The 13,996-nt window shown below is 32.1% G+C and overlaps 1 protein-coding gene across 5 annotated transcripts in view; it reads right to left on the bottom strand.

Moving 5' to 3' along the window:
• Positions 1-13,787, bottom strand: part of LOC116779376 (piezo-type mechanosensitive ion channel component) — a 37,436-nt gene extending 23,649 nt beyond the window's left edge. For all 5 annotated transcript variants that reach the window (XM_061522211.1, XM_061522213.1, XM_061522224.1 and 2 more), the window contains exons 1-8: positions 13,616-13,787; positions 13,427-13,493; positions 1,367-1,462; positions 1,086-1,297; positions 892-1,018; positions 567-813; positions 336-498; positions 60-194 (exon numbers count right to left, since the gene is read on the bottom strand). In XM_061522211.1, the coding sequence (XP_061378195.1) occupies positions 60-194; positions 336-498; positions 567-813; positions 892-1,018; positions 1,086-1,297; positions 1,367-1,462; positions 13,427-13,490 (1,044 nt within the window). In that variant the 5' untranslated portion in view covers positions 13,491-13,493; positions 13,616-13,787. The remainder of the gene's footprint in view (positions 1-59; positions 195-335; positions 499-566; positions 814-891; positions 1,019-1,085; positions 1,298-1,366; positions 1,463-13,426; positions 13,494-13,615) is intronic.
• Between the last annotated feature and the right edge of the window lie 209 nt (positions 13,788-13,996).

Here is a 13,996-nt window from a genome sequence, read left to right as displayed (position 1 = left end):
AACTATGTATTCGCAAAACGTGCCATAAAAGCTACTAGTGCGTATACGTATCGCCTTACGCGAACTTTCTTTGTAGCACTTTTCCATTTTTCTTTTGTTGCGTGTCGACTGCCGCGGTTGAATGACACCACTCGTACCAACGACCCGTTCAACTTGCCCGCCTCTAGCCCAGACAGAAGGTTCTTTTTCCTCGCCTACCCCACAGTTAAAACTTTATAGAACTACTGAGCACTAAATGAGTCTACCGCGTTAGTCTTAGCCATATCCGATGGGATTAAAAGCGATTAGTCAGAAAGATATTATCATCATAACTCAGACAATTCCAAGCAACATACCTTCGGCTTAAACAGTTCGCGAGTCTCTATGGCAAGGAAGAAGTATGAAAACAGTATGACCAATGGACTAGCCAATGTTGCCCACATATAGTCATCAGTCACCTCGTATGTGAAACCTGCTTCTGTCTCGTTTAGAATTACCAGTTTTGTGAGACCGAAATATCTGAAATTTTTAATCAATACACTTAAGTCATTAAATCATAAAACAAATTACGACATCGATTTACGGACCTCGCCATGTCCCTATCTGGAGGGTAGATTTCCATAATCCATGTGCACTGGTACACCAGCAGCACCGCTATGTGCACCCCCATAATGGCCATCACACATCTGCTTACAACAGCGAAGCCCTTCTCCAATGGTTTCCCTAACGCCCAGGCGGTCGCCGCCCCCATAAACACCAGGAAGTAAATACCCGACGTCACACTCGGACGCATTATACCCGAAAACATTAAAAGGAACAGAGCCATGTACTTTCCTACGAATTAAAAATAAATAAAAATAAATAAAATTCTATAATACATAAAACAATTCACTTGTTGATCTTTTAATTTACCTGCGCTAGTTAGTAAAGGGAACCGCTGGTACTTCGTGTCCTTCCTAGAGATTTCGTCGCTGGGGGAACTCATAAGTAACGATCGCACAACGAAATATACAGCGACAGATGCCAGCATTACAACCAGCTAAAAAAACATACATTTGATAAAAACATTATCTTATTAAAAAACTAGACAGCTTTAATAACCTTACTTCTGGTGCCAGATAATGTACGGCCATGAGCGGTTCTATCCCGACATAAGACACTAGTCCAAGGTTATATCCTATAGTCTGTACGATGGGGTATTGTTCTAGCAGCGAGCCATAAGGCGGAAAACCGGCCAATATACTGTGCCAGGCTCCGTGTACCAGCAACAGCAGGATTGACACTATGAAATTGAGCTGAAGACATTTCCCACGACATCCTGCAAATAAAATTAAAAAGATTAATAAGACTTGTATACAAATATCATTATCAAATTATATTTACGCACCTTGGAATGTCGCAGAATCAGGAACTTGCGGAAACGGTGATATTAAATATAAAAGTAGATATATGAGAGAAAGTCCGAAGGGTCGGAGCGCTATGCCTGCAAATAAATTTATACTCATGAACTATTAATGTATGCAAATTATTATAACTTTGTGGACTCTTGAATAATATTATGTTCTAGTTCTTTATACGTATATTAATTTATATGAGTCCAGTATAGTTAATCTGTTCTGGCTCTCTTATTTTAATGACTACACGTAATACCTGTTCACTGTCAAGTAATCGAAACGTCGGGTGAAATGTTACAAAACGAAACCAGTAGTAAATCGGAATAAACATAGCTTTATCTAAATGTCTACTCGCCATAAAACTTACATATCATTACAGTATATTCTTAAATTAATGACTCTCATTCAATATTTTATTATTTAAAATTTTTATTCCAACAGGTTTTTTACCACAGTTCCACTATATGAACTTTATTAATAAGGTAGATTGAGATTCTGACAATTCGGATAAGTTTTATTTAGATAATTGCGTAGTATTAGAATTACATTAACTTTGTCTCGTTTATCTTTAAAACGAAAGAGCGCGCACAGAAAATGTTAAATGCATGTGTTTAAAAAAAAAATCTAACGTAATCATTATTGCTAAACAAATATAATCACATAAAAAGTTCTACAAATAATTATGTTTTATTATTAAATAAGTCGTAATTTTCAAATGCCTTTGCATGTTTTCAAAACACTCCACTTTTGGCGGATCAAAAGGTGACGTCACCGTCATTGATACGGTCATGTTGTAAGCGAGGCATGATATATGAATGTTGAATATTTTTTGACATCCTGATACTGAATAGTACCGATAATTTTATAAATTTAATACAATAATGTATTGAATAATAGAATAAAAAAACCTATTTCTTACAAGAAATTTGATAAAAAAAAACTCCATGCAAAAGTTAGTTGATCGAATGTAATATGACAATACTTTTTGTTTTATTTGCCTGTAAGCATACAAACGCTTTCATAGCCTGGCTTTATAGACGCGACGAGGATCAACTTTCTACAAGTGTACGGTGTTGTTTTAAAAAGTTTAAGTTATCTTCAGTAGGCAAAAGCTTGAATTTCATGAAAGCAAACGAGATGAGTACATCACCAAAGACTAGCTGCTTCAAGCAAACCACAAACTTGTCAATTTCTCTAAATTTTTTGAGATTACAATAACACTGTTTATTATATGGATAATTGGATAACAAACTGATGAAATATTTTACATAGAAAAAATAGCCAATTCATTGTTTAATAAGTTGAAAGCGGCATGGATAATGAACGTAAAGACGCTTTAGAATTTATTGAGTTTTGTAAACTAAAGGTATATACAAGTTCTTGTGGGGAAGCTATACTTGCAACAGTTGACCGAAATGATGGGTTATGGTGGTATGAACTTAGAGATGCTCCTATTACTGCTTCAAAAGCTCATGGAGCAGCCCTCTGTAAACCATGACATGGTACCTACGGCTGACTTCATATAATAGGGGCAATTTAATTTAGGTTTTTCCATTACTATACTAAGATAACATTTATGTTATAATCACAAAAATTTGGTGAACTGTGATACAGACGCTTCGTTGTTATTATTCAGAGTGCAAGGTGACGGTGTTTAAATCTGACCGAAAATTATAGTAGGTAAAATTATTTATTGTCCGCTAAATATATTACTGTGAGTGTTATATTATTACGTTATATAGTTATTATTTGCTCATGTAATTAATTTAAATAATTCATGCATATTCTTTATTAATACAGGCCAGCATACATGCGGGTAAAGGTAGGTGATTATAAAAGTGGTGCTGAGTGTCTATTGTCATTCTAACACGCTCTACTTTATAATATCTAACAGAATTGAAAATTGCGACCTATGTAAAGATACCAAGACTAACGATACGCGAAAAGTCTCTTAAAAGTAATATAAAGATATTTTTTATTATATATTTATGATACATAGCCAGACTGTAACTATAACGAGTATATTGTATTTATAAAGAAAAAAATAATAATATATTAAATTTATCGTACGGATGCACTTCACTGTTTAGAATGTGTGTATTAAGATAAAACTAAAAAAAATATGTGCTGTGCAAAGATTAACACGATAAGGACGCAATATTATCAAAACATTCAACTTCCTTATCAATAAAATAGGTTCCAAAAATGTTAGCCGGTTCAACAGAACACGATGATCGCGAAACATTCAGTATCCTGACCTACATATTGAGAATCGCATTATTATGACGAACCCAAAAAAAAAGCTTTAAATCCTAGTAGGTATATAAAAAGTGTGTACAGCGGTTTTGTTAAGTCGCTTGTGTTATCAAAATTTAAAAATATATTCCCTGGTATAGTAATTTTTTTTTTATATAATTTTCAAATTTAAACAAAGATTTGAAAATCTATTTCTTTCACTCTCATGTTCGAATTTTTGCACCGAGTTTTGTACATAATTTCATAATAATTATGTGAATTGTCTTTCCAGTGTCTCTGGATAAGTAACACATTTATATCGCATAACGAGAACGAGTTAAAATAACAGAAAGATTTAGTTAAATTCGTAACATTTTAATTTTAAGTTGAAAATTTGATATTCATAAACTAAATTGTTCACAGACACTAGTATTGTATAATAAACGATATTTCAAGTACTTTATCGATACAAGTACAAAAGAAGTGTCGCACAAAGTAAAATAACATTAAACAAGAGAATAATTGATTATCAGTAGAGTGAATTATGGCAAAGTTTATATAGAACATGTTATTATTATGAAATCTACATAAAAGCCGTACATTCAAAAATGCCAGAGTGCCATTTAGTTGCGGTGCCATTAGTAATAATGACCCAATTTCAGAATCTGCAGAAGCGTTTTGGTTTTATTGGCATTTCCGAAGTAAGGCGCCGTCAAAATGACCCCGTTTCGGAGTAAGTACATATTAATAAAACAAATGAAAATTACTTTTTATACAAGGTACGTTCTTTCATGTATATGAATCATCGTTAGTTTGAACGGTTAGTCAATATAAGAGATAAGTACTAACGAACGCTAACACGCTGTACGCATTAAAATAATACACGCTATCACGGCTGACTATCTCTTGAAAGGTATAATTAGATTATTCGTATACACCCCACCCACACATATCTAGACGCTAAGACACTTCACATTATAAATTATTTATATTAAAATATTTGATATGTTCGACTGAATGAATTAAACAATACTGTCTGTCTGTGTTAATACAATATTTTTATGAGAATTAAAATTAATCAAATATTTTTTTATTCATATTTTTATTAGCTGTAGCTTAATATTTTCATTAGCGCACACGTCAATTTAAATCTAAATTTATTTCCATGAAATAAACAACAAGGAGGGAACAATTAAGGTATTTATTTCACATCGATATCATAGAAGTAAATAAACAAAAACTCGTAACTAATATAATACTCGGTATCTTCTCAAAATCACACTTGAATATCAAAATCACCTATTAAGAGTTTAGAATGTACATTGCTAATTTAATCTTCAGTAATTCTGTTCCGAAACTGTGTCAGAACCAGTGTCAGTCGTAAAAGGGTCAATGCCCTGATTTCGACGTTCTGATTATGAATGCTGTGGGACGTATTCCGTCGCGGAAAAAAATAACGAGAAAATGCATTCTATTTAAATAAAACTAATATTTCCGGATAACGACGCGTTTTTTTATTATTTGATGAAAATTTTCATCTCGTCTGCCCGTGATCACGGTCGCTGCAAAGCCATGAAACGAAACGTCGAGTGTATAGTTTAAAATAATAAATAAAATCGTAGTAATCCATAAATATTCGTTTTATTTAAATGAATACTCCCAAAAGTCTTAGGTATCATAATACTTTAAAACAAAACGCTTCCGTATTCATATTATAAATAAAATGTGTAAGTAACAGAAGAACCTAAAAAATGATTTGGAATGTATACAATTTTAAAATTAATAAAACATACAAAATCATACTACTGAAGTGCAAGAGGCGGGCATTGACTCTAAGACGATATAGCAATCGAAGACAAATGACGATTTGACTAGACCTTTACTTGTAAGACCATAATGATAAATTATAAGACTAGATTCCTCATATTACATATTACAAGTTGTTATTTCGTTTAATAAAATTTTTATGAACATCTTTCAGTTCGCAAAATTTCAGTTACGAGCCTCATTAACTCAACTTACGAAGAGCATTTAAGAATCGAGCAATAAACCTGTAACATCTGCCGTTTTAAGATTTGATGTTCTAACTAGTTTAACGACCAGAAGCAAAACTTTATAAGAATGATGAGGTGCTTTACGATTTACGAACCGATAATATAATGAAAATCATTCAATAATATAAATTAGGTATTTTACATTAAAAACGATTTTTATATCTGAGAATCTAGGTTCAGCGACTGGGTCACGGTCGTCTCTTATTGTAAGCTTATAATTTGATAAGTACACGCTATTTAAGCGAAGTCCAAAACCTCTCGTCCTCCTATACAGTCAAAAACTGCTGTTATGAACGTAATATTACTTCTCATGGCCGTTTCATTCTAATTTAATTTTACTATATAACTTAATACACCTTAATAGCACGCGATATTAATGCAAAAATTAAAATTATTAAGGATTTTTTATTACACACACATGTCAATACTATTTGATTAGGAAATGTATCACAATAAAATGGTAAGCTAATTATATTTTTAACCATATTTATTCTATATTTAGAGATACGATGATTAATTTATAGTTATGAATCTTATTACCGACCGCAGCTAGATCGGGTTAGTCATACAACTAACATACATGCTAGCTCATAAAATTATAACAGAATTACGAATGATGTATCGGAGTTTTTGACAGTGATGAGGTCATGTTTAATATAGGTTGCCACTTGATAGTTAACCAGTTGAACCGCGTGACCTTGTGAATCAGACGTCCGATAAGGCAACGCTAGCCGAATACGCCTGTACCTGGGCCATGGCCGTACTTCAATAACGTACGCTATTTCCATCGCTTTGTATACTTCCATAAGAACATTTGTAAACACTTTAAAAACTCTGCTTCATACCATTGCCGGTTTTCGGTCTGAATAACGACGAAGCATTGCTTAGTTCCCGTATATATAATTTTGGTTGTTCTTATGTTTATTATAAATGCTACTTTAAACTTGATTATGACGTCATTAGAATAGTACTCGTTTCAAGCACATGTTCATTACAGCGTGACGTTTTAAGAGAACAAAGCGTGGAAGATGAATTAATAAATGCTAATGCTTCCTCACTATACATATTAGTAAATATTAAATTTTATAATGGGCATACATTCCGCACTATCGAAAACTTTAAAAACATGATATCATTATAAACAGATCGCCAGAAGAATTTTATTAGTAACAAAACTGGGACATTGTTTAATATTTCCTCCAGACACAAGAGACGTGTCCTTGTATACATATACATACATATATATATATATATATATATATATATATATATATACATAGTTACTAACGTAACCCAGTTCGATTACCAGTTTTTAATAATAATAAGTGACTTATAAAATATGAATATTTTTTTTGAAACACTTCCAAATATGTTACAGTCCATAGTAACGACTAAGTGTAACGCTTCGAGTTTAAGCTTTTTGTAAACGTGTTTACATATTTCAATAAAAAAAAGCTATATCGGAATTTTTTTGATAATCATATATATATTTTTTTATTTACTTTTAGAAACAGATGTTTATCGGATAACAATTCTTTAACCGTTTACAATTACAGAAGCCTTCGACATCTTTAAGTGCCGCAATTATTTTCTGCCTAAGGTGTGTTCGTGTGTTTTGTTGCCTGCTCTTTTTGAATCATCATCATCATCATCAGCCTATAGGAGCCCACTGTTGAGCAAAGGCCTCTTCTCACGTGGAGAAGGTTAGAGCATTAATCACCACGCTTGCTCAAGACGGGTTGGCAATTTCAATCTTATAATTTGAAATTATAAGACCAGGTTTCCTCACGATGTTTTCCTTCACCGTCCGTCAGTGGTGTCTAAATACTCTTAGAAAGTACATATGATTCGGAAAAGATCACATTGGTACTTGCCATATATGTATATATATATATATATATATATATATATATATATGGTATAAATAGTATATATAGTTTGTTTGTTCATCAATATGTATAAATATTTACCGCCTCTTCTCTCAGATAGTTGAAAATTTTCAAAACATACGCATATAAAATGATAAAAATTATGTAAATTTTAAATAATAATACAAAGACAGTCGCTTAATGTAAATGCCATTGGCATTAATGAGATTTTGCAGAAAAGTAAAAGTTGTATTTCAGTACCTACACGAATTGGATCTGATTTACAATCTTTTAAAAATAATATATAATCAGTTGGTTGCCTAAGCATTTGCTGGTGGGATGTGAGGTAGTCCTGGAGAGCGGTCTATACTCGCGTCGCCACGATAGGGTTCTAGAAATTAAGCAGTTGGCTTTTAGCTGGCCAGGGCACAAAGATAACCATAGACGAGCGACCAATAGATTTTGTGAGAAAAGGAACTAGGGCTATAAAATCAAACGTCAAGCCTTACTCTATCCTTAACGCGTCTATAGACTATGATGATTGGTACGTATGAGAAACAATACTAAATCCCAGAGGATATTTGTGCTTCGGCGTACAGACAATACATATTTCTATATTAGTAAATCTTAAAGGGCGTTGTTTTAATAGATCTTACGGTTCATTGGGAAACCAACATCTTCAAAGACCATCCCATCAAGGTCAATAAGTATTACTAGCTCACAAATGAACTCACTAAGAATAGGTTCGTCGTAAATTTGTGAACGGTAGTAGCGGGAGCGTGAGGTATAACAGCTAAATCTCTCTACAATCTACTAAAAGGCTTGGGCCTGTCCAGAACTAACTTCAATTCATTTTTAAAAGGTATTTTGAAGGCAGCCTCGGTAAGTTATTTTCTAATTTGGATAGGTAGAAGAGCTTTGCCGTTAGAGGAGAGCGTTTAACGCGCGTTAGCCTCTTAAACCTACACCTAGGTCGCAAGGCCCAAGCTTTGTTAAAGCTCTTCTCCTTGCAACGCGACAATCCGTGAAATGCTGAGAAATTTTGGTCACATTTTAAATCCAAGAAAAACAGACAATGTTCTGAAGTTTTATCTTATGTACGAAAACCTCTCAACTCTTGTAAAAGTTTTATTTACTATGATTCATTTATCAGCAATTTAAATGATAATAAATTTTTAAAACATAACATTCAGCTCTCACACAAAAAAGCAATATCTGACTTAGCCTCTTATATTTTCGATTATCGCTCGACGCTATGTGAAATATGTTTTACACATATACTACAAAAAAAAAATTACCCGGTTCTATGAAAATAAATATTAAATCTCAGTCCGACTGTTTACAATAAAACCAGTTAAAGTTTTTCAACTGGGCTAACTGTATGCAAACTTCCACAATGTTTACGGTATTTATCTTTCAACAACACATTTTACTCTAAATCATTCTGTGCAGTTAGAAGTTTAGTTTAAAAATCGCTTGTTATTTATAATTCTAAACACATTTTACACGATGTCACAGATACAGATAAAACATCACATTTAAAATTTACTCAGCTCATCGCTGTTTGTGAGTTTTAACCATAAATTTAATTAAATAATAATACATTATTATACATTATTATGTATTATTATTCGTTGTATCATTATGTATTCATAATAAGCCTTAATTAAATCTGGCATCTGATATTTTATAGGTATATGATTTCAAAAAAAATTGATCAACTGCAATATTTGTTTTGGCTATAATCAAGTTATCAAAATCATCCAAAATAATCATAACAGAATTTCCCATAAACGACAACTTGTAAGCATCTCTCAAGATGAAGTATCTATAATAAGAAAATATTCACATCTCTGACACCTTTAGAAACATTGTACTTCTATATCTACCGTGAACCAAATAATCGAAAAATTAAGAGAATTTCCAAAGAAAATTAAAAAAAAAATCCAAAGAGGAAATTGTTTATTTAATGCCTTTAATTAGGACCTTATTAAAACATTACGCAGCTGAATGTTATAGGACAGTTAACCTGGCAACTTTTTAAAGTGGAACTGGAAGTGATAACTGAAGAGTGATAAGGATAATAGTTCAAAAAGAAATGCAAGTTATACAAAAGGCGTATATTCTTTGGATAAGGGTTCTATAACTCTCTCTTATAGAACTCAGCTGTAATTTCTTGGCGATGACCAAGTATAATAATTTAGGTATTTCAGATATAGAACTACATCTACGCAAAACAGTAGGCACTATACTGAATGCAGAAATGCAAAAACTCTATCAGAATTATATCAGTTCATAATCAATTGAAAAGATTTAAACAACAGTTACACGAACATGTAGAACTTGCTTCAAAAAACGTCTCTTTACAACAAGCATGTCAAATAATAGATTCTAAAGTAAAATGGTCCCAAATTACAAATGGTATACATATTAGCTATTTTATTCTGTTAAATCTATCACAGAGATGCGGTATTATTTTGGAAATGCCATTTGTACGCTAAAAAACGTAACATCTGTTGAATTCTGATAGTAAACGGTTACATTGATTTTAAATTCTCATATGCTAAATTAACAGCGAAGGTGTGTCTGTTGGCTCATATAATTTATATGTTAATTGTACGAACCGAACGCGACCAGAACTTCGCGTGATATTGCCACTTTTCATTAGATTAAAAGCCAACAGAACAATTATTTTACTAGAATTGATTAAACAATTTACATACATGTATCTCTTTCGTTTCACAGCGTTGTATGTTGCTGACATTATTGTGGGTTATATAAGGGCGCCATTTCATGGTATGATAGCAATCTATTTAATGATTGTTTGAGGTATTAGATGTAAAAAAAACTATTCAACTACAAGACATTTTCTCGTTCTCAAAATGATGAAGCGTATTTACAATAAGCAACCTCTGAGTAAAGTAGAGGGGAGCTTATTAGTAAGCAACAAAATAGTCTTCTAAAGTACATAACCAGCATCAATAGAATGAACATATGAAGACAAAACTAGAACCCTAATTACAGATAGACAGACACATATTTTCCTGATGAGCTTACTTTCAAGACGAAACATAGAGGTCGCGATAAACAGATCATGCTTAAATCACCAACTCACTAACGCTGGCGTAACTCAAGTCTGGGGTCTATGTATGCGTTGTTTTAACCTGCATATCAAAGACAACTTGAAAACTAACATACATTGCTGAGCAGGCGAAATTACAAATGGCGTTTTAGCACTGACTAAGGAAATATCTAAAAACAATTTTTGGATAAACGAGTCAAAAATGTGTTTCGAATCGGAACTTTCTGAGATCAAATTTTGTTTACGACAATCATGGTCGAATTGACGTTTTTTTGGGAGAATTTAGAAAAAAATATAATATGAACACACACGAACTTTACCTCACTACGTAATATTGTTATAAGGCAGGCTAGCTGAGCAATTCTGTTCAATTCAGTTGCATCATTTTTATTTCACCCAAATTTAAGTCTATATTTATAACATAAAGAGTAACCCATCACAGTAAACATGTATTCTATAGATTTTCACAAATATTTTATATAATTTAATTTTAAGGAGTGGCGACATGTAAAGAAAAATATTTGCACCTTCATATTTCATAGCAATTTGTTGTACTTAACTGACTGACTTACTTATTGACGTAAATAAATTTAATGAAGAACTATTTAATAAGTAACTATAATAGAATTTTATATAGCCTTATATCTTCGGATTAACAACTTTTCAATTAATTTTTTTTTATGCTTATCTGCGCAATCGAGCAGACGGAGCCTACCTGATGGAGGTAGTCCCGTCGCCCATGGACATCTGCAACAGTTTTGCGGATGTGTTACCACTCTTGATAGGGGAAGAGGGAAAGGAAAGGAAAAGGGAAAGTGTGGGCAAATGGAAATGGCAACCGGCTCACTCACTCATCGGACGAAACGCAGCCGTTAAAGACTACTTCACGCCTATCTTCCGTGAGAGGGTGTTACTTCCCCGGTCGAGCCAGCCCATGTTCGAGCTGTAGTAACTTGACCACAGCTAGGCTCTACTACCTCAAAATTTGGCCTTTTCTTCATATACTTATTATATTATTTAATATAAAATAAATAAGAACATGTTCTGGGCTGAGAGTGGCGGTATCTATTTAACATTCACGACGAGAATAATTTATAATGGCAAAGTTGGAATACACACACCTAAAAATAAATACGAAAATTTTGAAGTTTAGATGTTTGTATAAATTTTTGTTACACTTTACCGATAACTATAAAACCCAATTATCTACATGTGTCATGTTATAAGTAACTATAATTTACATCGTATTTTTCGATTTAATTATGACTTATTATATTAATTCTAATGTGTTGATGAAATGTCGAGAAACATCTAGAATAATAATATAAATATTTTATGAAACATGAAAAGCTTTTATGTGGCTTATGGGAATATAGGTGAAAATTTGCCCTTTACAAAAATGTACCTGAAGAACCCGCGCGTGGACGATAAACGAGGCTTTATTGGTTAGCGAGTGCTGAGAAGGTTAACGGTACAAAGATCTATTGATGCCAGTTAAAAAATGACGTCTTCTGGATACAAACTAACAAGTTTGAAATCAGCTATATTTATGCACTTCTAAAGAATTCAAAGATGATTTGAATCAGTGTCTCGTTAAAAAAAAAATCAAAGAGTGCGTGTCAAAAGAGGGACGCGTAACGCTTTATGATAGAGTCAAAGGGCTCCCGAGTTACGACAATTCGGTCATCGGGTCAGGTCCACGAGGTCGCACCCTGAAGGCGCGCCCGTAGGATACATTACATCTTACCTGCAATGCGACGTTAAATTGTATCAAATCTCTTGTTATTTGATATCCCTTTTAATGGCTGATAGATCTCATCCAGTCAACAAATTATGGTTTTATTATCAGGTAATTTGTTGGTTATCACAGTGTTTTTTTTTTTCAATAAAGAAGACACGTCTTACCTTGTTTCAATAAAAAAATCTTTTACTTCTCTGTCAGTATTTCAAAAACACGCTACAAAACTAATGCTTTATGTAAACAAAATAAAAATGGAAGAACGATATATTGTTTATAACACATCGCCTAGCATCAAAACAGAAATTGTAGGCTACTTTCCCTTGTGTCGTTTACTTTACTTCCGCTCAGGTTAATTTTATCTAATTCATATTTATTCATTTAATAGTAGGTACATACTCTATATATTGCTTTAATCGAAATATATTATCACTAAGTTTCTACAAAAATATAGATATCGCAATAATAGTGATGTGACAAATATTTCCAGGTCAAAAATCTATATTCACTGATTGTATATTATAATTTTATTTTTGGTGCCGGCCGGTTTCGAATGATTACGTCACGATTGCCGCCTTCAAAAATTACACAATACGAAACACGATGTCAGTCAACAATTGAATGTTTTTGGATAAAATTGTTCTTCATTAACTAAGTATTGATATATTTAAATACAGTCCTAGTATCTTATAATTTGTGATTGCTTCTTCATGTACGCATTAAATTATTAATTTATTTATTTAAGTATTAATTAATATTATTGTTAAACGATTAGATTTTTTAAACGCCCTGAAAATATTTCAATTCCATGCGTACTACACTTTGAAATTATTCTTTCAGAAAGATTTAACTCACATTTCTTTTTAATATTAAAATTTTAACTTAATTCATAAATCATAGAAATATTATCCAAAAATATATATTATTAATATAAATTTATTACTAAAATTGATAAAGGATATGTCTGATTGAATTTTATATTCTTATTTACATATATTTACAATTTGGTAACATATTTTTTTATAAAAATAATAACAAAATTTCAGGCTTTAAAATATAATGTATTAGCAACTTACCAAGAAGAAGTGATGCTGGCAGTACAAGGCGCACCAGTAATAGCGATATGTAGTATTTATGCATTGTCTGCAACGTTTAAAGTAAAATCTATATAAAACGAGAATCTCTATGCAACATTTAAGTTAAATAAAGTTTGAAATGATGTAGGTAGGAAAGACTATCATTAGAATATTTATATTCTTACGTACCACACTTAAATTATAACTAATAAAGCACTATATTAACTACCACTTATACACTGTAGTAAATATCATAATTCAAAAGTTTTTGCATGAATAAACTTTCGCGGTTTTCGATCATTTTTACATGATGAAAATATGGAAAACCAAAACACGACCACTTCTTACCGCTGATAAAATGACACTTGTCAATCTCAATTTTCGGTAACTTTGGCTGTAAAGCACAGATATAACAAAAAACTAACATAAAACAAATTAAAATGGTTTCAATGATAAATTACAAACAACTTATTATTTTGAAATGTTTAAAATTGTAGTTTAAAGCATACAATATAGTGACTTTCACACGTTCATATATACCGCTTTTAGCATTTGTAAGTATTTCAATTT

Source organism: Danaus plexippus, chromosome 2 (genome assembly GCF_018135715.1).
Source record: "Danaus plexippus chromosome 2, MEX_DaPlex, whole genome shotgun sequence".
NCBI lineage: Eukaryota > Metazoa > Arthropoda > Insecta > Lepidoptera > Nymphalidae > Danaus > Danaus plexippus.
This window is presented reverse-complemented; position numbering and strand designations above follow the sequence as displayed.